The following is a 26,844-nucleotide window of genomic DNA, read 5'->3' on the forward strand; positions in this document are numbered from 1 at the left end:
ACTGAATTTAGCAAACTAGGGTTTCTTATAAGAAGGGAATTGTAAACATCAGAAATTGAAGGACTCTTTGGAAAAGATTGACTCATGAATTACAGTAACTACAAAAATATTCCAACTTTCTACACTTCATGATCTATTTGTTCTCTAAATATATAATCCAAAGTATATAATATAAAGAACCTAAAGTTGACTAGTTTCAGGAAATATGTGCATGCATTTTGAGTGTATATTAAAAGCAATAAAAATGTACAAAGCATTCTGATTTATTCTTGTAATTTTATTAACAATGCATAAATGGTTAATGGACAGGCATCACCAATGTGAGTGACCTAACTCAGCTACCCTGTGGAAAATTAATTTTCCATTTCAACTAATTTATCAAGTGCTTGTTCATAAGCAGGTTAAAATTATCACTTTGGACCCCAAGTTTACACAATAAATAAATCTAACTTATACAATCAGCCATGTATATTTAAAAATAAAACAACAACAAAAACCTCCAACAATGCTATTTTTCTTCAGTTTTTAAAATACCTGCCCAAATTGCTTGCTGAGATTAGAAACAGAAATTATTTACAAAGAAAATGCAAGATTAAAAAACCCATCATCAATGATTTATTGATGATCAGATCTTCATACTGATGTATCAAAAATACATTTGGATGAATAAAGAAAAATATACCCATGTTCATTTCTTAAATTTCTTATCCCTTGAAGTTCACATTAATAAATCTTAAGAGTTCATGAGAAACATTGTAACAATGTGTTATGAAATGTACACTATATTCAGGGTAAATCAAATAGCAAGAACCTAAAATTCTGGGAAATGCCAGTCAAGTCTACTTCTGCGTTACTGGTGTATATAACACTAGAAGCAAAAGAGAGAATTCTTGCAGTATTTCCAGGATGATAATAATTAACCTTCCCACAGTGCAACCCAGGCCAAATACAAACAAATTGGGCACCTCCTAGGAAAACAATAGCAGTCCTCTGGTCTGTGTCTCCTCATTGTCACAAAGATGGTTATCTCCACTGTGGTGCAGGCCCAACTTCCTTCAAAGGAGTTGGGAGTAGACATTCTGGCACAGAAGGCAGTCCAGGTTGCTTTCATTTCTGCAGCACAACTTGTTCCAATATTTACATTGACATTTCAGTGATTCACCTACTCCACTGCATATTCCGATCAAATGACATCCGAGAGCATCAGTAGATCATCACCCTGACTGAAAAAAGTTTAAGCACACATATTTTTTCCCCAAGAAGGAATGTCTTTAAAATGATCCAGAAGGGGAGTAGGGGGAAGTAACATTAAAACAGCTTTTGTAAATTCTAAACAGCCATTTTATTGAACCCATAATTACCTTATAAGAGACTCTCAATTCTGCATCAAAACAGAAGTGTTTCTGTCTTTTCAAATATACTGGCAACAAAATTTAAGCAATTCTAACCCAGTCCTTAGGTTGTTTTATTTCTCCTTTATGCATACACATCTGGTCTGACAAGGTAAAAGTTGGCATAACAGATCTATAGATCCCCATTTTACTTATAGCTCTGTGTGAGATGCAATATGAATAGAAATTATAGCATCACGTCAGTTAGCTATCCTTTCTCATCCTACTGAATCAAAGTAAACTAAAAAAAAAAAAGTTAAATTGGACCAAGTAGCTTTGCCAACTGTTACACTGTCTGTTCTAAAAGAAAGAAAGGCTGTTACCTGTATGTGAGCCAAAGGCCTGGCCTGGCACAAACTCCGGGCAGTTGATCAGTTGGGAGAAGTCAGTCTGTGGCACACTCCGTGGAGGAGGACCAGGAATTGGCCACTTTTCTGGTTCTATCTTTTTTCTCATTTTCTGGTCCACAATTTCCACTTCTGTGCTATCTTTCAATGCCTGGCAAACAGGTTTAAGCTATTAAACTTAAAATCCACCATTACTATAGTCTTATACGTCTAATAAGCTTAAATAACCTTTAAAAATATTTATCTGAGAATTGGAAAAGACTGTACTGCAGTTACTGCTTCCAAGCCATAAAAGCAATCTATTAAGACATAAGAAGGGTACAGTACAAAATTATAAATCATTTTCCCTGATAAAGTACCTTTAACCCTTGAATATTGAGACAGGTAATTAGGTTTTCATAGTTACAATTGTAATTTGAGCATTATTATATCAGCAAAAGTGAACTAGTTTTATTCTCAATAGCACTAAATGAAATGTAGGCATTTTTTGTTGTTACTACTACTACTACTTATTAAACAAGAATACATAAACAATCCCCTAAATATTTGTTAGATATTACCTCTAAAGCATGCATGAGAAAATTTACGGTAAAAAAAAAAACTAACGAGTCCCTAATAAAATATAAAAGAAGAAAAGAGAAAAAAATGATTAGGGCAAAGACTGTACAGATGTGCTTTATACAATTGATGTATGTATATATATGAACTGTGAAAAGAATTGTATGAGCCCCAATAAATTGTTAAAATTAAAAAAAAAAAACAACTAACTTGACAAAGATTAAAGACCTAACATCAGGACTCAATGCACAAGCTGTCCATCACAAACACTTTTATTAAGTTATAGTGCCATTCAAAAATAATTGATAATTTTTAATACAAGGACATGCTAAGAGCATTATGTTAGTAATGTCACATTAGTATAGTCCTTGACTCTCATGTTATATTAGAATATATTTTTAAAAAGAACTCCTTGTATGGGAATCAGGATTTCTTTCTCAGCCCTGAAAGATGAAATATAAAATGGAAGAACACTGTGCTCCAGGGTGTGAACTGCTATCTGTAATTTTTTCCTAACATATATTTTCTATTTTTATCCAATGAAAGTCTCCAGTAACTAAAAATAAATTCAGTATCCAGATCTTGGTGTCTACCATTTCCCCATTAAAAAGATCGTTCGTTACAGAAAGGATAAATTTCAGGTCTAAAGCAGGATGAACTGAACTCCTTGTGACTGAGAAGAGAAACAAATAAAAATGCAGGCACTGGCTAGAAGAGGTTCCACCTACCATGTGCGTACCCACTACAATGATTGTTAAGGATTCTAGCATCCTGAATTTAAAAGGAAAAGAGAAGAAATGGGGAAGGAGAAAACCATAGCTAATAAGCTAATACAGAAGAACTGAATGAATCAGAAAGAAAACAAGGAGCCCTGGGTACAGAGGTCTATGCACTCAGCTAACTGCCAGAAAGAAAATATCCCAATTTTGCAAACACTTATTCAATTACTGAGTTAGGTAAGTGTCGTCCAGCCCTGCTAACACCATTATCAAAGGCTGTTTAAGGACAGAATATGAATCACAAAACTTTCTACAATATTAACTTTGAAAGGGAAAGGTCCTTTCAAAACTAAAGAATCTGGAAGATTCCCACATTAAGTAAACAAATTTAGGATTAGCAATAGGAGAAATTTGACCTCTCACTAAAATGCTTGGGAATTACACATCATGTATTATTATTGCAACGTTTTAATCTAAACTTGAGGGGCCACAGGGTAGAAGATAAATCCAAATTATGGGTTATTCTTTTAAGAAACTTTCAAACATGTCAAAGAAATAGAATGTGAAGTAGGGTGTGAGGGTTCCTATTCTACATGCAACCCAAGAAACATCCTGGGGTCATATAAAAACACCATCACCACCACAAGATATAATGTTTCCAGCAACCATCAATAGGAGAAAAGATAATTGCAGCATCTCCACAAACTGGAATGTTACAAAGTCAAAGAGGGAGAAACTGTTGCCTCATATATCATGAGTAAATCTCAACACAAATAGTCATAATAGAAAGTCAGTGAAACAAGTGACCGTCCTCAATGAGATAGATGGCCACAACTGACTCAACCATGGACTCAAATATAACAATTGCAAGACTGGCATAAGACCTGGCAGTATTTTTTTATTCTGTTAAATTTACTCAACAGCATCTAACAACCACATCATGATCACTAGTTTAGTTTTACTTCTTTTCCTTTATTAATCTGGGTTAAATCAGAGTGGCTTGGTTGTTGGTTAAGAGTTGGGTCCAGCCTCAAAATCTTGGTATTGATTTAGTGAAAACAGGGTATTTATTAAGAAGTGGCACTGGAAGTAAAATCAGAATATTCCTTAGAAGCAAGAATGGTGAGATATAGTCTCATGTACTCTGGACAGACATGCTATCAGCAGAGACCAGTTCCTAGGAAAGATCATCATGGTTGGTTTAGTAGAGAGTCAACAACAAAGAGGAAGACCTTCAACAACATGGACTGAAACAGTGTGACTCAAACATAAGAACTGTAAGGATAGTTCTGGGCCAGGCAATGTTTCCTTGTGCAATGTTTCCTTGTGCAATGTTTCCTTGTGCTGTACTAGGGTCACTATGAGTCAGAACCAGCTCAATAGCACCTAACAACAATAACTGCATCCTCAGAGAGAAAAGGTATTAATGAAAACCCCTATTGCTCAAAGGATAAAATTCAAGGAACCAAATTTTCTTCAAGTGACACACACATATATTTTGGTTCTTCATACAAGAAGCCTATTAAGGAAATTTAAAAACCAACTAAAGAATGGGAGAAAGTAACTGTAAAATACAAAAGATTATTTTCTATTTCAATGATCATAAAATGGAAAATAAGGCATACAAATAGCAACACAAACCATTCACCCACTCCTGTTAAGTCAATTAATATTCAGAGCAACTGAGTAAGACAGTAGAGCTGTTCCCTTCAGGGTCTCTGAGCCTAAATGATAGCTAATGGAACAGCCCTATCTATCAGCCCCATCTTACTCCCCTGGAGAGCTGGATGGGTTTGGATGCCAGCAAACCACAGTCTCATCAGGCAAGGATTTTATAAAAGCACCTTGCCAGAGTCAATTCCAACCCATAGCAATCCTACAGGACAAGGTGGACCTGCACTGTGGATTTGAAATTGTTTCTCTTTACAGGAGTAGAAAGCCTCATCTTTTCCCAGATATTAGTCATTGAGGTAGCACAAATAAAAACTGCCCTAAGATCCACTACATAGCTACTCAAAAACACACACTATCAAACACTGGTGAAGGTGTGAAGCAGCTGGAATTCTCATACTGTACATGCAATTTGAAATGAAAACAGTTAACAACACTTTGGACAATAGATTACCCCAAACCAAATCAAACCCACATTCATCAAGTGGATTTGAACTCAATAGCCCTATGGTAAGGTTTCTGAGACTGTAAATCTCCAAAGGAGCAGAAATATCCTCTCCTTTCTTCCTTGCAACAGCTGGCGAGTTTGAATTGACAACCTTGCAGTAGCAATCCAAAGCTTTCCCAACAATGCCCAAGGGCTCCTTGAACAAACTAGCAGTTTCTCCTAAAATTAAACATGGTTACCATATATAATCCTGTAATCATACTCCTAGCTGGCTATCCAGCAGAAACAACAACATATGCCCACAAAAAGACCTTACTAACTTTACTCATAATCTTAAAGTAAAGTTGGACACAATCTACTGGAAAAATTGTGGGTACATCACATAATGGAATAAGACCACAATACATAAAACAACATAAAAGAATGTTATATTTATATGGTATGGTAAGAGGCAAATTTTAGGGGCTGAAATGAAATTAGAAGTTGTCAAGATGCTGAGATGAGAAGTGAGGAGAATTGGCCAACAAGGGCATAAGTAGTAGTGTCTATTACAAAAATCTAAATAAATAGTTCTGTAATGTTTGCCCATAGTGGATATTGTTCATGACATAATATATTTATTTAGCAACAAACATAGCTTCTCATTTAATGACTTGTTTGTCCCTATCTTCACATCTTCATTTTTATAACTAAGCCTCCTCTCCTCCCTGACCCTCCCAACCCCCACCACCCCACCACACAAAGGGGACAAGGAAAAGTAGAAGTACTACCAAATTGGACACTAAAGTTTATTCTGGTATTAATTTCAAAAGTTCCCTTTTAATAAAAGAACTCATTTCTTCAAGATTTTCATTATCACCTCCTCCCTTCTTATGTAAGAAAAGTTTCTTCCCTTCCTTTTGTGATTATTTGCTTGTTAGTAAAATAGTGAGAAACAGGAAGGAAAAAAAAGCAAAAATTTTAGAAGAATACATTTGCCAAAAACAGTAAGACCACAGCTTTAAGTTAGTCTTCTTATAGCACTAGAAAAACCAAGTTTCATGAATGAGAAATATGCTCTTCCACAGGAACCTGAAGAAAACCAACGGACCAAAACCAAAGAACCACCACCAAGATGATTTAGACTGAAAAATTACCTCTAAAATGAGATTAAGGTTTGTAGTGAGAGCCTGAACTCGGTGGAAACCAGCAATCAAGGAAATGGGTAAGAAGCCTTCTTCATCCATCTTTCTTCGAAGGAAGAAGTCCCGCTCCAAATTTTCTATACTGAAGTAATACTCACTAGAGAGGAGCAAGAAAAGAAATAGGTTTCGTCCATCTATTCACTTAGAAGATAACTACTGATGGCTTATACCACCACCAACTGGTATTAAAATGTCTTAATTTAGTCAATAACATTATAAAGTTTACAAGGAATATGCAGACAATGTACATACAAGAGCAAAAATAACCTTTTAAAAGTAATAACTTTACTTTTATACATGCACAAAAAGTAAAATATACTAATTATCTCCCCAAAACACTGACCATAACTTTAGATTAGGCTTTATGTCAACATATAGTCACCTAATTTTACTTTAAAATGGTTAATTATTTTCTTAATAGGCAATTAAAGAAATTACTGTACAAATGTAGTTCTATTTGCTTCATCAGGCACTAACAAATCTCAACACATGTCAACAAATTGAATCCAACTTTTTCTCATCACTGAGAATACAACAATGATGACCGAGTGTTGACATTGTTTTGTATTTCTCAACCCTATCAACACAATGTGTTGCAAATACTTCATAAGGAGCATATGTGCATAGGCACACACAATTTTTCTATCTGAGTGACTCGAATTCACCTCACTTCTCCTTAAAGGGTAAAACATTAAACATTAAAAGTGAACAGAATACAGGCTAGCTAACATAGTACAGCAAAAGCTTAGACAGTTTAAGAAAGTATTCACCTTCCCAAAAAAGAAAACACAAATTGGAAAATTATGTGATTAACTATATTCTAAGATATAAACAAAGAAAATATGAATATTTAATAACCTTAGAAAACATCTGCTTAAATTACAGCTCCATATTAACAAAAAATAATAGAAAATGCTATTAAAGGTCATTTTCAATTAAGAAGAATGTAGAAATGAAAAAAGCTAGAAATGGATGACATAGTTTACCATAAAGCCTAGAGTTTAATACTACTACACCATTTCAATATCATAGAAAACAAATGTTTTTAAAGATGAACAAGTTATAAGTACACCTGTTGCTATTTGTGGGTGTAAAATATGCCTGTCAAGTTTATCTCAAGAAATATAGCAATTAAATATTGGTTTAGAAGCAACTTCCATTGGAGAGGGTAGTGAATACACTCATAAACCTTAAAATATCCTATTGTTTCTTTATAATTTGATGTTTATTTTCATTTAGCTGTTCTTTTTCAAGATAATTTTAACCACCGAGTTTAACACCAGCAACACAGTGTTGACATTTTAGTAATGTTAGTAAATCATTTACTGTCCTTAAAACACTTTATATATATATATATATATTTATCTCTAAGAAAATGTGTTTTGTGGGCTCCTGGATGCCAAGACCATTCTTCTTCTGAGCTTCAAAGTGGGGACACAAAGACAATTAAAAATCCATCTTAGTGCCTGGCATGCAGTAGGACACATAATAACCAACCAGCTAGTTGCTGTCAAGTCAACTATGACCCATGCGACCCCATGTGTATCAGGGAAGATCTCTATGCCCTAGGATTTTCTGACTGTGACTTTCCACAAGCGATTCACCAGCCTGTTCTTCCTGGGCACCTACAGTAAATTCAAAGTGGCACAAGCCTCTTTGTTAGTAACTCATTTTATAATCATTTATTTGCACCTTTTGTGCTCTTAGCACATAATAAAGTGTTGGATTTAATTTCTACTTCAGAACACATAAAGCAACTACCATGAGAACCGAGAAAGAAATCTAAAACATTAAGTAGTTCCCCCACTTCTTTAATGTGTCTTAAAAAAGAAGAAAGATTTTTAAAAAAAGGATTAAAAGACTTTTAACCTGGATAACCAAGCCCCAAGGACGATAACCTGCTCAGAGCAGCCAATGTAGAGAGGGCCTTTGGGCCAGCCCCACCACGAGATACAATGTCCCTCCCTCACTGTCCCATAATGCTTCAAGGGACAGCACTGGAGGCACAGTGGGGGAATTGTACCCGATCTGACCTCACCACACCAGAGTGAAACATTAAGGGCGCTCAGCAAAGCAGCAAGGAGAACAAGCAATTTTGGGGAAAGCCAAAAATAGACTTTGCGGTCAGGGCACGGCACCCCATCAGATACAACCGGAAAACACTCCTAAAAGTCAACAAATGAGCCCCCAATGATTTTTTTTTTTTTAAGTTTTCAAAACTCCCTCTCAGCACAGAAAGCCTGAAGTACAATGTCCCTGCATGGAGCTACTAAGCCACCTAGAGGAATGTTGGGCCCACAACAGCTGAGGCATGATGTGCCCTCACTGGAGCACACAATGACAAACGATAATCAGGTCTAAACCCCCACAGTGGAGCGAACCCAAGAAAGGAACAGAACAGATCAGCAACGAAAGCAAAGCAAAACTACAAAGCCCCTGAGGAGCCCCAAAAATAGCTAACAGGCTAGAAGGGGCAGGTCCTGGAATTCCTGAAGGACCAGTAGGGAGACAGTCACAAAGGTCACTGCCAGACCTGGAATTATCTATACATTTCCAGGGTTTTTTGCTAGTTAATTCTTTTTCTTTACACATATGTATTTTTCTATTTTATCCCTCTTTTTATTCAGTTTTTTGTTTTCTTTTTGTATTGTCTACATTATTGTTGGTTTGTCTACCTATATAGACATTGGAAGCAAGCCTAAGGAGAAAGCAACAGGACCAGAGGATCCGGATTGACTTAAGTGGAGGAGTAGGCAGGGAAGAGAGCTGTGAGCAAACAATGCTCTAGACAAGGGAACAAAAGCGAATTGCAACCAGGAGGACATAGAGATTCTGGTGGTGTTGGAGCAACAGCAATCTAGCTGAGAGGAATTGCTAAGAGGCAGAAGAAGAGCAAGCATGATGGTGGGAAAGAAGGAAGGTAAAAGAAAACAAAGGAAAGATTAAAAAGTAAAGCTATGGATAGAGGTACAAACGAGTGTGCACTCATCTAAATATATTAATTCGTAAAAACACATGTATTGGCATAGGTACATATATTTATATAGCAATACATTGGGGTTGTAGACGGACTTTGGGCCTCAGCTCAAGCTCTCCCTCAACACAAGAACACTTTGTTCTAACAAACTGGCATTCTGTGATGCTCACCCTCCTGGCACAATTGCGGAAGACAAAATGGGTAAATAAGCAAATGTGGTAAAGAAAGCAAATGGTGGCCAGCAATCAAGATACAGTGTTTGGGGTCTTAAAAGTTAAACAAGTAGCCATCTAGCAGCGAAGCAAAAAAGCCCACATGGAAGAAGTTTCATCAGTACCGGGTAACAGGCACCAGAAGACCCAAAACAAACAAACAAAAACCCAGTTTGTTGAAAACGTGTTGGGGGGTGTAAAAGGTGTTGGAGCAGAGACCCAAAACCCATCTAAAGACAATGGGGCAATTCCCTCACAGAAGGCTCACAAGGAAGTAATGAGTCGGCCAGGGCACTGTATAGCACAGATGAAACACCCAGTGTTCTTCTGGTTCCCTGAGGCTTCCTCACTCCCCAATATCATGCCTCCGGTACTGCCTTTCACCATGGGCTAGACTGGAGCATGTGCACAGGTACAGATAAGAGCTCATGAAACATGGAATCCAGGTACAGGAATGGGAGTGGCAATACCAGGAGAGTAGGGGGAAGTTGGGGAGAAGAGGAAGAAAGGGGAAGCAGATAGAAATAATCAATACAGACCCCACCACACACACACCCAGTGGGACAAACTGGGGAATGAACCATGAGGGAAGGGAGACCATAGTTGGTGTTAAGATATGAAAATAATAATTATAATTTTAAAATATAATAATTTATCAAGGGGTCACAAGGGTTGGAAGGGAGAGTAGGGAGGGAAAAAGAGGAGCTGACACCAAAGGCTGAAACAAAAAGTGAATGTTTAGAAAATAATGATGTCAACATATGTACAAATGTTTGATACACCTGATTTTTGGATTATTATAAGAGCAATAAGAGCCCACAATAAAATGATCTAAAAATTTAAGGTTTTTTTAAAAACCCATAAACATCAAAAATCAACTTCTAAAAACAAAATGAAAGAAGTGAAAATATGTCTATCCGTATTTTTGTTATTTATGTTTAATCTTAAAAAAAAATCAAAAAGCCTTCACTGTCACAGTCAGTTCTGACTCATAATGTAACCTATAGGCAGAGTGGAGTAGAATTGCACTGGTGGATTCCAAGGTTACAAATCCTGTTTCTTTGTCATTCCACGGGACATTTATTGGGTATGTCTGGGATGGGGGAAGGACTGTGCATAGAAAGTGGTGTTGGGCCAGTTGGTGGTGAAGCCTGGCTTCTGCTGATGCAGCAGACCCAGTGCAGCAGCAGCAGGAACTTGATCTTGGAGTGGTGGGACGGCGGCAATCTCTTCTACCTTCATGCAGGGCGTGGGTGCAAGCACTGTGAAAGCCCATGTCTCAATGACACTGAGTGATGGCGCCTGTGGTGTTCTAGTCCAAGTACGTGAGGCAGAGGTTGTAGGCCCTGCTGCCAGAGAGAGTTGTAGCACAGCCAGATACCAAAGTTCTTCCCCTACAGAGGAAGCTTCTCAAAACACCTGCCCACAGTACACAACCTCTCCAAAAGCCTCCGGCTTCTTCAGCTGTAACAGTCCTAAAGGCGAGACTTTGGAACAAAGTGGCTGGGGAGAAGATATGCATTCGGTAAAGAGGCGGTACCCGGTACTTGGGGGAGGGCAGACAGCAGCCTACCACGTTGTACACATAAAGTGTGCCCAAGGCCTTCACATGGGTCCCTGGGCACTGAACTCTGCATGCAAAATTAAGTACCTATCCAACACAGCGGCGCAAGGATGTAAATCTTTAAGATAGCAGCTAGTGGATTCCAGTTGCTAAACTTGTAGTCAGTTCAGTAACATAACTCACTATGCTACCAGAGCTCCTTTGCAAAATTTTAATAGAAACATGTGCAAATAAACAAGGGATGTTCAAAATATGCATAGAAAAATAGAATGAAAAGATAATGGGAGTGAGACACTTCCAACAAAATGGCAAAGTAGGAGCATGTGCTACAGACCTTCTACAACAAAGATATGAGAGACCTAATGAACGAAACTGATGATAATCCCAGAACTCCATACTTCAAGAAAAAGAAGAGTAGACTGAATATCAACTAGAAGAAGCTGAACAAAAGTAGTGGGAGAGGAAATGAAGGGGGAAATTGTCAGTTAGCCTGAGAATCAGACCACCTTGGATGTAACATTCCATCCAGGCAGCAAAATGATACATGACTATGAGGTAGGGGGCGCTCCTCCACTGCTTTCCATACCCTCCTCCTGGTGAACAGAACCGTGGCCAAACCACACCCTCAGCCACCCAGAAGCTGAAGACCACCCACCCCACACCTCTTGGATGAACATCAGGTGTACTACCTGTGCATCTGTAGACACCTGAAGTGAAAGACAATGTGGAACAGAATTCAAAATCTGAAATCAGCTTTGCTGGTTGGACTAGTAAGACCCCTTCAGGTGTGGAACTGAAATCATCATCCCATAGAGGCAGCCGTTACCCAAAGCCAGAGGGTTTGTAAAAAGGGGAGAATGGAAACAGAATAAGCAGGAAATGGGTTAAGCGATGTTACACTGAGGAGACTGAAATCCATGAGTTGAAACAAAATGCCTTAGTTGTTTAATGTAAAACTGATGATATTCTCTGTAAGCCTTCATCTAATTCATAAGAGCTAGTAAATAATGGAATTTCTAAATGAACTTTGGGAGCCCCCTCATATATACTGAAGTCTTATATTGACTCTTCTTCATATTATGTCCCAGCCAATAGACTGGGAAAACATCTGTAGCATTGTCCTGACATTTTAACAAACGTCCTTCAAGCAGAGAAATACCCTTCAAGAACTTACGTAAATACTATTACTAGGATATTTCCTAGAGGAAAAATACTACAAAAAAATAAAACAGTACAGTAAAAAATACCATAAGCATTCTCTTAAATTTCACTATTAAATAGCTTAGAAATTGTATAATACAGTTTTCCTATCAATGACATAAAGCTCGATATTGCAAAACTTTCCAGAATCTCATCTGCTTATATCTGTTATCAACTTACATTTGGCGTTTAATGTACTCTTTAAGCAATGCTTCTTCCACAGGATACACCTGCACGCCTGTACCATCATCATAGTAATACATCATACTGGTGTTAAGTTCTGTTTGAAATGGCTGCTCTGTCCTTTCACCATGTTCTCGATAACCATATGAATAATCAAAATTCACTTGATGTGGGAAGAGAAAAGGTGGTCACAGATTAAACAATAAGGAATAAACAGAAAACAGCACATTACATTTGGCATTAAATGGGGGGACGGCCAGTGGGGGAATAAAAAAAAGGAATAAACAGTTACTACAGATAAAGTAAAATGTTTAGTGACATACTTTAAGGGGTAACATCAAACAAAAAATCAGTCAAAATTATCTAACAAAACCAAAAATCACGACATACAGCGAGGATTTCCTCTGCCTCGTCCTCTTCCACGTCCTCTTCCACGTCCTCTTCCTCTAAAGGAACCTCGGATATTACCACCCTCACTTCTCACACTGGAAACTTCATCTTGATCATCTCTCTTCTCTCTATCTCGCCTCCAACCTTTTAAAAAATGAAAAATATTTTATACATTCTAATTTGTAATTATACATGACACGATTATCCTTATGAAAATATGGTAACCACCTCCTTTTCCATTTGAAACTAATTGATAACAAAAAGACATTCTTAAGATATAAATATAATCTTAATAGACATGGGAATTGGTCAAAAGATCTGTGGCATAAGAGAGGCCACAGATTCTTGACACAGAGATAGCCTAACAAGTAAAATAACATACTAAAACAAAAAACTTACCTGTCAGCAAGTATTCTTTTGAAAATTCAAGATATAAATCCAAAAACTAGTTTTCACTATATAACATGTATAGATATTTTTACAGAATATTTAAGGAATGGATGTTTCTTTTTTTTTTTTTGGAATGGATGTTTCAATGAGAAGTCCATTTTAAGAAATTATTTTCAGAGGAAGCATAAATTGACAAGTAGGATATACTGAAGATAAAACACCTGTGTACAACAAAAGAATTCGCCAAGAAAGTAATGAGAGCCAAATATCTTTAGCGATGACACATCAGACAGGGCCTTATTACCAAAATCTATAATACTCTGCAAGCCTAGAATAAGAAAAAAAAAGAAAAATAGCCCATTAAGGAGGGAGGGAGGGAAAGGACCTGAACCAAAGTTTCACAAGGGCAGAAATCCAAATGGCCAATAAACATGAAAAAATGTTCCTGATCATTAGTCATAGCGAAATGCAAATTAAAATATCTATGAGATACCACTTAACATCCTCAAAGATAGTCCAAATGAAAGAAATCAGAAAGCAACAAGTGTTGAAGGGGATGTGGTGTGATAGGAACTCTCATCCACTGATGGTGAACCTGTAGGTATATGCAGCCATTACGATAATTGATTTGGTGAAACCCAAAACAAATGGAAATCGCGCTACCATGACCCAGCAATCCCCCTACTGAGCATATACCCAGAAGAGTTAGGAAACAGACCAGGGCCAGACATCAGCACTCCAGTGTTCATCATGGTGAAGTTCACAATGGAAAAGAGTTGGAAACAACCTAAATTTCCATCAAGAGGAAAAATGAATTTAAAAACTCTGGTAAATACATGCAATGAAGTGCTACGCATCTCTAAAAAGCAGTGATAAACACATGAAGCACATCTTATATCTCCACAGGAAAGGGACCTCAACCTGGTATGCCTGGTATGCCAAGCTTTGAGGGCAACATAGGCATGAAGCAGAGAACTAACAGAGGTTTGCAAGGACAGCCCCAATCCCAGCTATGCTGACCCCAGCCCCAGATGAATGCACTACAGAGAACAGAATGGAAGATACGGCCCAGGAGTGGGGCCAGTCTGCCCAGAACACATGGGAGCAAACTAGGAGAGGAGGAAGGAAAGGAGGGAGAAAAGGGAGCAGCAGCGAGAGCGAGAGTGAGCGCGAGAGAGCGAGAGCGCGCACCCATCCTAGTACACCCAAGCCCCAAGGAGGACAATCCTACTCAGAGAAGCAACAGGGCCGGCCCCACGTGTTCCCTCACTGACCCACAATGCTGCAAGAGACAGCACTGAAGACACAGTACAGGAACTGTGCCCGGTCTGACACCCCCACAGCAGGGCAAGAAACACAAAGGGATCACAACAGAGCAGCAAGGGAGCAAAGCAACTCGCAGGGCAGGGCTTGGCACCTCAACAGACTCGACCAAAAAACATACATAAGGGTCAGCAGACAGACCTGGAACTATATATAGGCCCTTGTCTTTTTTCATAACTAAATAAACAGGCAAGATAATACTGAGGAAAAAACTATGGAACCCATGGGGAGGGGGAGGGCAGGAAAAAGAGGGAGGTGGGGCAAAGGGAATAGGGAGCCAACAAACCCAGGGACAAGGGAACAAGGTGGGTGTAGAACACCTGGTTGGGGTTGATCAAGTGCAAGGTCACTGAAAGGATTTACTGAGATCCAAATGAACATCGACTATGATAGTGGGACAGAAGTAAAAGGAAGCAAAGGAAAGAACTCAGAGGTGAAAAACAATATAGAGGTATAAATATAGGCATTTATATATGTAAATATATTAATATATATTATAATGATAGGGATATAGGTCTACATACACATATTTATATGTTAAGGACCAAGGTAGCAGACATCAGGCCTTTACTCAAGTCCTCCCTCAACGCAAGAACCCTTTATTCCAATAACCTGGCATTCTCTGTGATGTTCACCTTCCACATAAGATCACTGAAGACAAAATGAGTGCATAAGCAAATGTGGTGAAGAAAGGTGATGGTGCCCGACTATTATAAGATATAGCATCTGGGGTCTTAGAAGTTAAACAAGCAACCATCTATCAGGGAAGCAACAAAGCCCACATGACAGAACACACTAGACTGTGTGATCACAAGGTATTGCTGCCATCATGTATCAGAAAACCCAAGACAATCATATCGATGAGGAAAAGGGGGGTTGGAGACCTAAAACCCATCTGTAGACAATTGGACATCCCTTCACAGAAGAATCAACTAGCAAGGGTGCATTATAGCACCAACGAAGCGCACAACATTCCTCTAGTTCTTTAGTTACCTGTCCACCTCACCACCATCATGACCTGAGTTCTACCTTACAAATCTAGCTGACAAGAGCATGTACACTGTTACAGTTAAGAGCCCTCAACACACAGAATCCAGGATATATAAAACTTGTCAGGAATAATAATGGGTGTAGAGATACCATGAGGTTAGGAGGAAGGTGGGGGAGAAGAGGGAAAAAGGAACCAATTGCAATGATCAACATACAACTCCCAAAGAGGACAAACAGAAATATGGGTGCAGGGAGAAGGCGGACGGTGTAAGATATGAAAATAATAATTTATAAATTTATCAAGGGGTCACGAGGTGGGAGAGGAAAGGAAAAAAGAGGAACTAAGACTGAGGGTTCAAGTAGAAAATGTTTTGAAAATGATGATAGCAACATATGGACAAATGTGCTTGATACAACTGATGTAAGGATTGCTATAAAAGCTGTAAGAGCCCCCAATGGAATGATTTACATGTGTGTAAAATCATTCAAGATAACACAAACTAGGAGACAAAACCTGTAACAGTATAAAAACCAAGGAGTCATTTCTCACTAAGACACAACACAAGCCTCTTAGTCCATGTAGATTTCAGGAAAGCACACTGAAGTGTTGTTCTGGAATTCCCATTCTTCTCAATGCCAGTCATAACTTGTTATGATCCAGTCAAATCCCTTTGCATAGTCAATGAAACACGTGTTGCCATCTTTTTGCTATTCCCTTCCTTCAGAGATGTAACTGACACATCAGCAATATCCTTTATTCCACATTCTCTTTTGAATCCAACTTGAATTTCTGGCAGCACCATGTTGATGTACTTCTTGTAAATGATTTTGAAACATCTTCAGCAAAATTTTCTTTCATGTAATAATTTGACAATTTCAGTATTTTGGATAACTCTTCTTTTGCATGGCCACAACTATGGACCTCTTCCAGTTGGTTGGCCAATGGCCGCCTTCTAAATTTCTTGACATAAAGTACTGAACACCTCCCCCATTATGTATCAGTTTGTTGAAACATTTCAAGTTACTTTGCAAATACCTGAAGCCTTTTTCACCCATCACTCCAGTGCATTTTGGATTTCATTAATATCATCAGTTCTTTATGACATGCTACCTCTTAACCACCTTATTTTATGACACTGTGTACTCCCTTCCATCTTCTTTTAATGCTCCCTGCACCTTTCAATATTTTGTAATGTAATATATATATATTCCATGAAATCCTTAAATATTGCAACTTGAGCCTTAAATTTTGTCTTCTGTCCTTTCAACTTGAGAGTTGCTTGGTGTGTTCTTCCCTTTTCAGTTTCTAATTCCAGATCTTTGCACATTTCATTATAATGCTTTGACTTCTCAAGCTGCCCTCTGGGATCTTCTGTTCAGCTTTCACTTCACCATCTTCTAAGAGCAAATATCCATTTCTCACCTACATTTCTTTTTAATGATCTTTGGTTATTATATGTATCATGGTCTTGATGCCATCCCACAACTCTCAGGTCTTCTGTCACTAATGTGAAAACATTGAGTTCTAAAGGGCATTTATAGAAGTCTAAGTAAAGGCATGTACATATGTAAGTATATTTATATATGAGAAAATAGATCTATATGCATATAATTATAGGTTTAGTATTAAGATAGCACAAGGACATTAAATCTCCACTCAAGTACTCCCTTAATGCAAGAATACTTTGTTCTATTAAATTAGCATTCTATGATGCCCACCTTCCTGACACAACCACTGAAGACAAAGCCTGTACTTAAGTAAATGTGGCAAAGAAAGCTGATGGTGCCCGGCTATCAAAAGGTATAACGTCTGGGGTCTTAAAAGCTTGAAGGTAAACAAGCAACCATCTAGCTCAGAAGTAACAAAGCCCACATGGAAGAAGCACACCAGCCTGCATGATCACGAGGTGTAGAAGGGAATCACGTTATCAGGCATCATCATAACAAAAAATCATCATTCTGATTGGGGGAAGAGGGGGAGTGCGGAGTAGAGACCCAAAGCCCATTTGTAGGCCTCTGGACATCCCCTTTCAGAAGGGTCTTGGAGAGGAGACAAGCCAGTCAGGGTATGACATAGCAACAATGAAACTTACAACTTTCCCCTAGTTCCTAAATGCTTCTTCCTCCCCAACTATCATGATCCAAATTCTACCTTACAAATATGGCTAAACCAGAGGATGTACACTGGTACAGATAGGAACTGGAAACACAGGGAATCCAGGGTGGATGATCCTTTTAGGAGCAATGGTGTGAGTAGCAATAATGGGAGGGTGGAGCAAGGGTGAGTTGGAAAGGGAGAACCTATTACAAGGATCTACATGTGACCTCCTCCCTGGGGAACGGACAACAGAAAAGTGGGTGAAGGGACATGTTGGACATGGCAAGATATGACAAAATAACAATTTATAAATTATCAAGGGTTCATGAAGGAAGGGGGAGCAGGGAGGGAGAGGAAAAATAAGGAACTGATGGCAGGGGCTTAGGTAGAGAGCAAATGTTTTGAGAATGATTAAGGCAATGAATGTACAGTGTACTTTACACAATTTATGTATGTATGGATTGTGATAAGAGTTGCATGAGCCCCTAACAATTAAAAAGGAAAAAAAGAATAAAAAAACATTGTGTTCTGTCACTTAAACAGCATTCTGTTTTTATATCATTGCAATGGTTTATAGTTGCTACACAGAACTCACAGACAATATTTAATCATGATTAAGTTTTTTTAAGGAAGTTAAACAGGTTACACTGCAAATGAAAAATGTTCAGGATAAATTGTTCATCAGGACATGTTACAAGGCTCTTTCAGTGTTGCTAACAAAGACCCCAAAGGACAAGCCACTCCTTCGTTAAATCTCAGCTCAAAGCTGGGTTAGTGAACCAGCTTTTTGGTATTGTTGGTACATAAATTTGAATAATCATGTTAGCAGGTCTTCCTTGTTGGTATGCATATATTATCCTATCACTGCCAGTGCCATTCTTCAGGATAGATCTTGAAATGAGTCATTTCCCATCAGTAAATGAAGGTCCTGAAAACTCTACTCCACCCACATCATTAAAGTAAATTCAAGGAGGCAGCTATTCCCCATCCTTAGTTTACATGCCTTCGACCTGAGGAACTCTTCTGGTGGCACTATTATCAGGCAACGTTCTGCTACTATAAGATTTTCAGTGGGTAGACTGTAAAATTATTTATATGACTCAACTATTGATTTTTAAGATCAAAACTATTAAATTGTATGTGCCAAAAAAACTGTTTTAAAATAACTAAATGAGTGAACAATTTTCAGTGGCTAATTAATTTTCCACAAGTCGATGATCTCTTTGATCTTCTGTAGTCTGGAAGCATTTACTGAAACCTGTCCACTGTGGGTGATCCTGCCTTCTGGTTTTTGAAATACTAGTGGCACAACTTCCAGCATCACTGCATAGCAAACTGCCCAATTTCCACCAATAGCTGGAATGGACAAGGGGCACGCACACTGATTCAAGCAGGAGTTGGGTGGCACAACTGGTAATGGAGCATCAGGGGTTCAAATCTACCAACTGCTCCTCAAGAGACAGATATGGTAATCTGCTTTTTTAAATACAGCCTTAGAAACCCTATTGAGAAGATCAACTGTCCTATAGGATCATTCTGGAATGGAAATCTACTTGATGGCACAAAATATTATAAAAGAAAAATAGAGAATATTCTGCAGGACACTTATCTGGCAATAAAAGAAACTACTGATACATGCAACAATATGAATTGGTATGAAAAATATGCTCAGGAAAAACATAAACTCTATCTGTTGCATAGTTCCATTGAGTGAAATTCTAACCTATGGTGACAAAAAGCAGTGGATGAAAGTAAAGAGTAGAGGAGATGGGTCAATTAGGGTGCGAGGTAGTACCGATGAAGAACACAGCTTTCCCCCAGATCCTGGATGCTTCCTCCCCCCAACTACCATGATCCGAAATCTACCTTGCAGGGCTGGATAGGACAGAGGCTGTACACTGGTGCATATGAGGGCTGGAGGCACAGGGAATCCAGGGTGGATGATACCTTCAGGACCAAGGGTGTGAGGGGCGATGCTGGGAGAGTGGAGGGCAAGTGGGTTGGAAAGGGGGAACTGATTACAAGGATCCACATGTGACCTTTTCCCTGGGAGAGGGAAGGCAGAGAAGGGGGCGGGAGGAAGACTCCGGATAGGGCAAGATATGACAAAATAACGATGTATAAATTACCAAGGGCACATTGGGAAGGGGGAGCGGGGAGGGGGGGGGGGGGGGAAAGAGGACCTGATGCAAAGGGCTTAAATGGAGAGCAAATGCTTTGAGAATGATTGGGGCAGGGAATGTATGGATGTGCTTTATACAATTGATGTATGTATATGTATGGACTGTGATAAGAGTTGTATGAGCCCCAATAAAATGATTTTTAAAAATGAAAAAAAAAATTCCCCAGGTGGAAAAAAAAAAAGTTGTATGAGTCCCTAATAAATTGTTTTAAAAAAAAAAGAGTAATGTTAATGCACTTTAATATATGAACAAGTTCATTATTAAAGGATTTTCATTTGCTTGTTTTTAAGTATACAAAAAGATTCAGAAACTACCCAAAAGCAATACTTAGTAGCCAAATCTGGAACAATCTGAGCATCAAATGAAATTCACAAGTGAATTGATGTTAGTGCTGAGGGAACAATTCAGAAAAGGAGGGTGAGAATGGGTGTGCATCTCAAACAATGTAATTAATGTTACCAAATTGTGTATACATACAAGTTAGAATTTTCTGTTATGAACATTCTCAACAAAAATAAATTAAAAAAAATAACAACCACAACCAAAATTGTGGGGATTACAGTCAAGGTCAAAAACCAAAGTGTGTATGAATTGAACGGAAAACCCATTTGCTCTGTAAACTTTAACCCACAATCACAATAAGGTTTATTTTTAAAGTTACAATAATAAGCAAAAAGACTCTTTGCTCTTAAAAATGTAACTTACTTCTTGTATCATTTCGTCTATTGTTATGTGCTGTTTTATTTGCTTCAGGTTGACATCTTGAGCTGTTCCGGGATCCTGGTCTTTCTTGAAAATCTTGTCTTACGTCATCTAAGTGGAGTGGTACCCACTTGTGCTTATTAGCTTGAAGACAATCAATAAAATATTTTGAATGACAATGCATTTTTCATTATAATCATGCAATTTTGAAAGGATTCTAAATTTTTATTTTTTAAATTTTCAATGTAAAACAATACACATTTGCTCTCCAACAAGTCAGTTATAGAACACATCAAGAGAATCTATTTTCTTCTCATGTAACTGTTTAATAAACTTAGGCAAACAATGTCTGAAGTATCGGGTGAAAAGTCAGTCATGGAGGTATCACTGGATTTCTTCTGCTTAAATGAAATGCTCATTCATCTATGCTTTGTGTTGAAGGATAGATAAACTGTTCTAAAACAGTACAAATACACACTACTCCTTTGTAATATTTCAAATTTTGGCAAATCAAGATACACTGGGAAGACAGACTTACAAATCAAAATTTTAATTTCAGATCAATGTATAAAGTACTCATTCACATAGCATCATTACTCACAAGGTTTCTCAAAGTACCAAACTAGTAAGTATACAAGTCACATAACTGCATTTGACAACTGTGTAGCTATTTCACATATTCCTATTTTAAGACAAAATACACAAGGCAACTTAATTTTTCTTGATAACTAAATGATAATACAACTGTTAGAGTACAGTGAAATTCTAAAAAGACTACCTACTCATGAATTGACAAAGTTTGAAAACTGTTCAGTCTTCTGCCCAATCTATATTCTTTACCAAGACAGGAAGATTCATGGGCAAAGGGAGGACTACCAACGTAAGTAAGGGCAAAGGAATGTGAGTGTGCAACTACAACACTAAATTTCTATAAATCCTGTGAACTACAGATCAGACAAGGAAGAGACGTATAAGAACTTTTAAATGTTTAATCAGTGAAATGCCCTGGCATACACAAGTACTTCTTTTGGAAAGTAAGCTCTAGCAGAGTCAATTCCTAACTTTATTCCATGATTTAATCTACAACAAAACAGCTGGTCTTCTAGTGCTAAAAGTCTACTTTTAACGAAAGCAACTCACGAGGGCAAATTTTTGAACAAGATGACAGGTTAGTCTGTGAAGTCACACATTTAGGTAACTAGGAGGTAAGAAAGAATATGTGAGTGATAAAGTGATTAAGAATTAGGGATTCTGAGGAATGGACAACAGAAAAGTGGGTGAGGGGAGACGTTGGAAAGGGCAAGATGACAAAATAATGATTTATAAATTATCAAGGGTTCATGAGGGAAGAGGGAGTGGGAAAGGAGGGGAAAAATGAGAAGCAGATGCCAGGGGCTTAGGTGGAGAGCAAATGTTTTGAGAATAATGAGGGCAACGAGTGTACAAATGTGCTTTACACAACTGATGTATGTATGGATTGTATGAGCTCCTAATAAAACGATTAAAAATTTTTTTAAATTAGGGATTCATGTTTCTAACACCAATTAGCTAGCTGTCTTCTGGCTTACAGTTAGTTTGAAGCAATTACCCTTGGCTCATAGTATTAAGTGAGCCTATATATTCATGTTTTAAAAATCTATTCAAGTAATGAATTCAAAATAAGGTTTTGTTTTGGTCTTTTTTTTCATTATTAAAGAACTTGGCTGACAACTAACTACTATCCTCTCCCATACCAGATCAATTCAACGTTTCAATGGAATCCCATGGCACTTAACATTCCAATTCCAAATTAGGAAATCCGTGAATAATGCAGACCTATCCAACTTCATCTCCTACCATACTTCCCAAAGCTCACCATTCTGCGAACACTGGCTTTCTGAGGGTTTAAACCTCTTCTGTGCTGACAGGATCCTAGACAGTGAGCATACTTTTGCCTAAGCTCAGGACATTGCTTAAAAATATATTTTCACAAAACAGATAAATCATAACTCATCACTAAACACATGGAAACATGGAAGGTTAGGGGAAATGTATAAATGATGTATATGCTGCTTTTATCTTCCTTCTTTCCTTTTCTTACACCAAAGTGGGAATTTAAGGAGAGGAATGCTATTAGAAAAACTAAAACTGACCAAAATTGCTCATTTTTCATTTTCAACACTCCCAGAAAAGGAAAGCAGTCCCAATGCAGACTACATGCAGGCACGGCTCATTATACTGCACTTTGCTTTAGTGCATTTCAGAGATACTCTATTTTTACAAAGCGAATGTTTTTGGCACCCCTGCACTGATTGAGTCCATTGGCTGTGTTCACTGCATGTCTGTGCATCACATTTTGTTAATTCTCAAAATACTTCAAACTTTTCCACATACTCCTGCATATTTAATAGATGATAGTATAGCACAGACAGCACTTTTATATGTACTGGGAAACCAAAAAAATTAAAATGACTCGCTTTGCAATGATCTGGAACCAAACTCAAAATATTTCCAAGATAAATCTGCAGATATCACTTGACTTTCCAATACCATATTTACAACATCACTTATAAAACTTTACTCCATTCTTATACAAAAAGTAAACACAAAAAGATATCTTATATCCACACATAACTATCTAATGATCAAAAAATTCAAAATATACACTGGTAACTATTCCAAGGATCAAATAATTAATTCACTATTATAAATTTATCTTAAAAATTAATCCATGTGATAAACTAACCTCTCTTTCGTTGATTAGTTGACTGAGCCTCATCTTCACTGACATTTTCACCAGGGACATCTAATTTTGTTTCCCGATTTTCTTTGCTTTCATTGTTGCTTCTCTTTTCAACCTTCTCTTCTTTTTCTTTTCGACTTTGTGGCTTCTTATTTCCTTGACTAATGACACTCTGACTCTGCAAAAACGGTTTCTAAATTAAATTGTTTTTATCAACACTTTCACTAACATAACTTTGTGTAATATACCTTTCCTGTATACTGAAAACAAAAAAATTTCCTTCATCCAATAAAGCTACTTTTCAACAGACAGCACTTTTTAAAATATCAATTCACAGACTCGGAAAAAATATCTTCAAAGTAGCTGATTAGGGTTATATCCAGAATATATAATGAACTCTTAAACTCAGTACTACTAAAGGCTCAATTACTTTTCTTAAAATGGGCAAAAGAGTTGAACAAACACTTCAAAGAAGTTGCTAGTAGCAAAAAAGCAAGTGAAACCTGTTTGAAATTATAAATACAAATAATGACAATTATCACTATATATCTAGTAAAAGAGCTAAAATTACAGACTTACCATACCAAATATTAATATGGGTGTAATGGAATTCTCAAATAATGCTTCTGGAAAAGTAGTTTCAAAATGTCTTATATTTACACTATAAGATTTAGTCATTCTAACTTTTAGGGATTTAACTGAAGATAAATGGAAGCATATATCCCAGTAAAAATCTGAACACTAGAGTTTATAGCAGCATAATACGCAATAGCAAAAAAATTAAAGCGATGTAAATGTTCACTGACAAACTTGCTCCATCCAAAATGGAATACTCTTCATCAATAAAGAGGAAAGAACTACTGAAACACCCCACATGAGTAAGTCAAGGCAATTATGATGTGTGTAAGTCAAAACTAAAAGAAAAAAGAGTGAAGAAATTTCTGAAACTAATGAGTAACCTCATTATCTTGACTGTGATGATGCTACAGGTACATACAGGTGAAGAATTATCAAATTGTAAACTTTATATATGTGCACTTTATTGTATGCTTTTATCCCTCAAATTATTTACAGATAAAAATTTTAACTAAGTACCAACATTACTGTATAAATTGCAAAGATCAAAGTGTTTTATGCTAAAGAAAAATATGTAATCATATAACCATATGGTACACATCTGAAAAAGTCCTTTTGGACTATTTTAAAGCCAATTTTCAGAATTTTCTAGATATATTTAATTGTGATGGATTAGTTTAAATAAACATATAAATTGCTGAATGTAAAACTGATGTTTTGAGATTTAAAGCCTTCAACTAATTAACAAAAGGAAAACATACACACACGTAATATAAAATGGGCTTCATTTAGGTACATTACATTATATTTAAAATCAATGTCTTTATTTATAAGCATTATGAAAATATAATAAGCATTTCAGAGAAACAATGCCCATATGGAAGAACCACACCAGCCTGTGTGATCATGACATCAATGTGATCAGGTATAAGGCATAAAAGAACCAAAAATCTTATCATTGTGAATGTGGAGTGGAGACCCAAAGCCCATTTTCAGGCAACTGGACATCCCCTTATGAAGGGTCGTGGGGATACAACAATCCAGTCAGGATACAGTGTAGCACCGATGAAACATACAACTTTCCTCTAGTTCTTAAATGCTTCTTTCCCCCCACTATCATGATCCTAATTCTGTCTTACAAATCCGACTAGACCAGAGGATGTACACTGGTACAGACAGGAACTGGAAACACAGGGAATCCAGGACAGACGAACCACTCAGGACCAGTAATGAGTAGCGATATTAGGAAGGAGAAGGTAGGTAGAAAGGGGAAACCAATCACTAGAACCCCCTCCCTGGGGGTAGAGGGTGAGTGGGTTGGAAAGGGAGAACTGATTACAAGGATCCACATGTGACTTCCTCCCTGGGAGATGGACGGCAGAGAAAGGGGGAAAGGGAGACTCCGGATAGGGCAAGATATGACAAAACAACAATCTATAAATTATCAAGGGCTCATGAGGGAGGGGGGAGTGGGGAGGGAGGGGAAAAAAAAAGAGGACCTGATGCAAAGGGCTTAAGTGGAGAGCAAATGCTTTGAAAATGATTAGGGCAAAGAATGTACGGATGTGCTTTATACAATTGATGTATGTATATGTATGGATTGTGATAAGAGTTGTATGAGCCCTTAATAAAATGTAAAAGAAAATGATTAGGGCAAAGAATGTACAGATGTGCTTTACATAATTGATGTATATATATGTATGGATTGTGATGAGTTGTATGAGCCCCTAATAAAATGTTTTAAAATAATAATAATTTATAAATTATCAAGAGTTCATGAGGGAAGAGGGGAGGGGGAAGGAGGGAAAAAATGAGAAGCTGATAACCAAGGACTCAAGTAGAAAGCAAATGTTTTGAGAATCATGATGACAACAAATGTACAAATGTGCTTGACACAATGGATGGATGGATGGATGGACTGTGGTAAGAGTAGTACGAGCCCTCAATAAAATGATTTTTTTTTAAAAGCACTCCAAACAAGACTGGCTCCGCGAGCGTGCAATCCAATGAGATCATATCTGGAATATGTAAACTAGAAAAAGATTGCAGCCATGTTTACAGCACTTATTTATCAATGTACTGTATGAAACTATAGCATTTTGATTAATAAGTCATAATTCTATCACTGTTATGGATATTATAAGCAAATCTTACAAGGCACAAAACTTAAGACAATTTATTATAATGAATATTCATTAGCTGCAATGTCAAAAGATGATGCAAATTAACACAAAATTAATCTTCTAGATGAATTTATAGCTTTTACATCTACTCACAGATAAATCCCACAAGGTGAATAATATTTTCTTTTTCCCCCAATAAAATGTTTTTTTAAAAAAGAACATTCAAAAAATAAATAAATAAATAAATAGGAACATTTTTCTTTCAAAATATCTTGAATACTCACTCCATTGTTCACTAATTCACTTGGTGTTGGCCAATTTGCCATGTCGCTGAAATCACTAGGCTAAGAAATAATAAATAAGTGTTATATTCACAAGAAATTGTTATGTATTAGTTTTCAAAGTTATATATAGAAACTGCTTCATAAAGGTAAAACTTTTTAATGATGCTACATTTAATTATATGCAATCATCTGCCAAATTAAACCGAAAGTTCCTCCAAACAGAATATTTTGAAGTAAAAATGCCTGGGTTTATCAAGTTTATAGCACAATTTAATTAACTGAAATTAATTATATAACAAAAGAACAGTTTTAGGTCAAAATGACCAATTCTCTAGTACATTAGGCAAACTAATATTACTGATCAATAACAACCCCAATATAATTTACAGTTAAGAACTACTTATAAACACATACCTTATTACTTTTCTTTGCCTTGAGTTTTCCTGCTTTTATAATTTTAGGGGAACTGAGCTCTAAAAAAGAAAGTTTTTTTTCACAATCACTTCATTCAATGACAAAATAACCACTTTACCAAAATCAGTGGTAACCCTCCAAAGTTCTAAGGCTCAAACTCATAACAAAAAATAAAAATCAACCACTTTTAACACA

The 26,844-nt window shown here is 37.1% G+C and overlaps 1 protein-coding gene across 7 annotated transcripts in view; it reads right to left on the minus strand.

The window, feature by feature from the left end:
- The window catches only part of LARP1B (La ribonucleoprotein 1B), a 95,248-nt gene that overhangs the window by 53,692 nt on the left and 14,712 nt on the right, over positions 1-26,844 (minus strand). For 6 of the 7 annotated variants that reach the window (XM_075543814.1, XM_075543811.1, XM_075543813.1 and 3 more), the window contains exons 2-9: positions 26,650-26,708; positions 26,236-26,295; positions 23,256-23,430; positions 20,534-20,674; positions 12,845-12,988; positions 12,452-12,617; positions 6,271-6,415; positions 1,715-1,889 (exon numbers count right to left, since the gene is read on the minus strand). In XM_075543814.1, coding sequence (XP_075399929.1) covers positions 1,715-1,889; positions 6,271-6,415; positions 12,452-12,617; positions 12,845-12,988; positions 20,534-20,674; positions 23,256-23,430; positions 26,236-26,277 — 988 coding nt within the window. In that variant the 5' untranslated portion in view covers positions 26,278-26,295; positions 26,650-26,708. Of the gene's footprint in view, positions 1-279; positions 1,224-1,714; positions 1,890-6,270; positions 6,416-12,451; positions 12,618-12,844; positions 12,989-20,533; positions 20,675-23,255; positions 23,431-26,235; positions 26,296-26,649; positions 26,709-26,844 lie in introns of those variants that run through there. The other variant, XM_075543818.1, reaches the window with a different exon arrangement.

The sequence above is a fragment of the Tenrec ecaudatus genome, chromosome 3 (assembly GCF_050624435.1).
Source record: "Tenrec ecaudatus isolate mTenEca1 chromosome 3, mTenEca1.hap1, whole genome shotgun sequence".
NCBI lineage: Eukaryota > Metazoa > Chordata > Mammalia > Afrosoricida > Tenrecidae > Tenrec > Tenrec ecaudatus.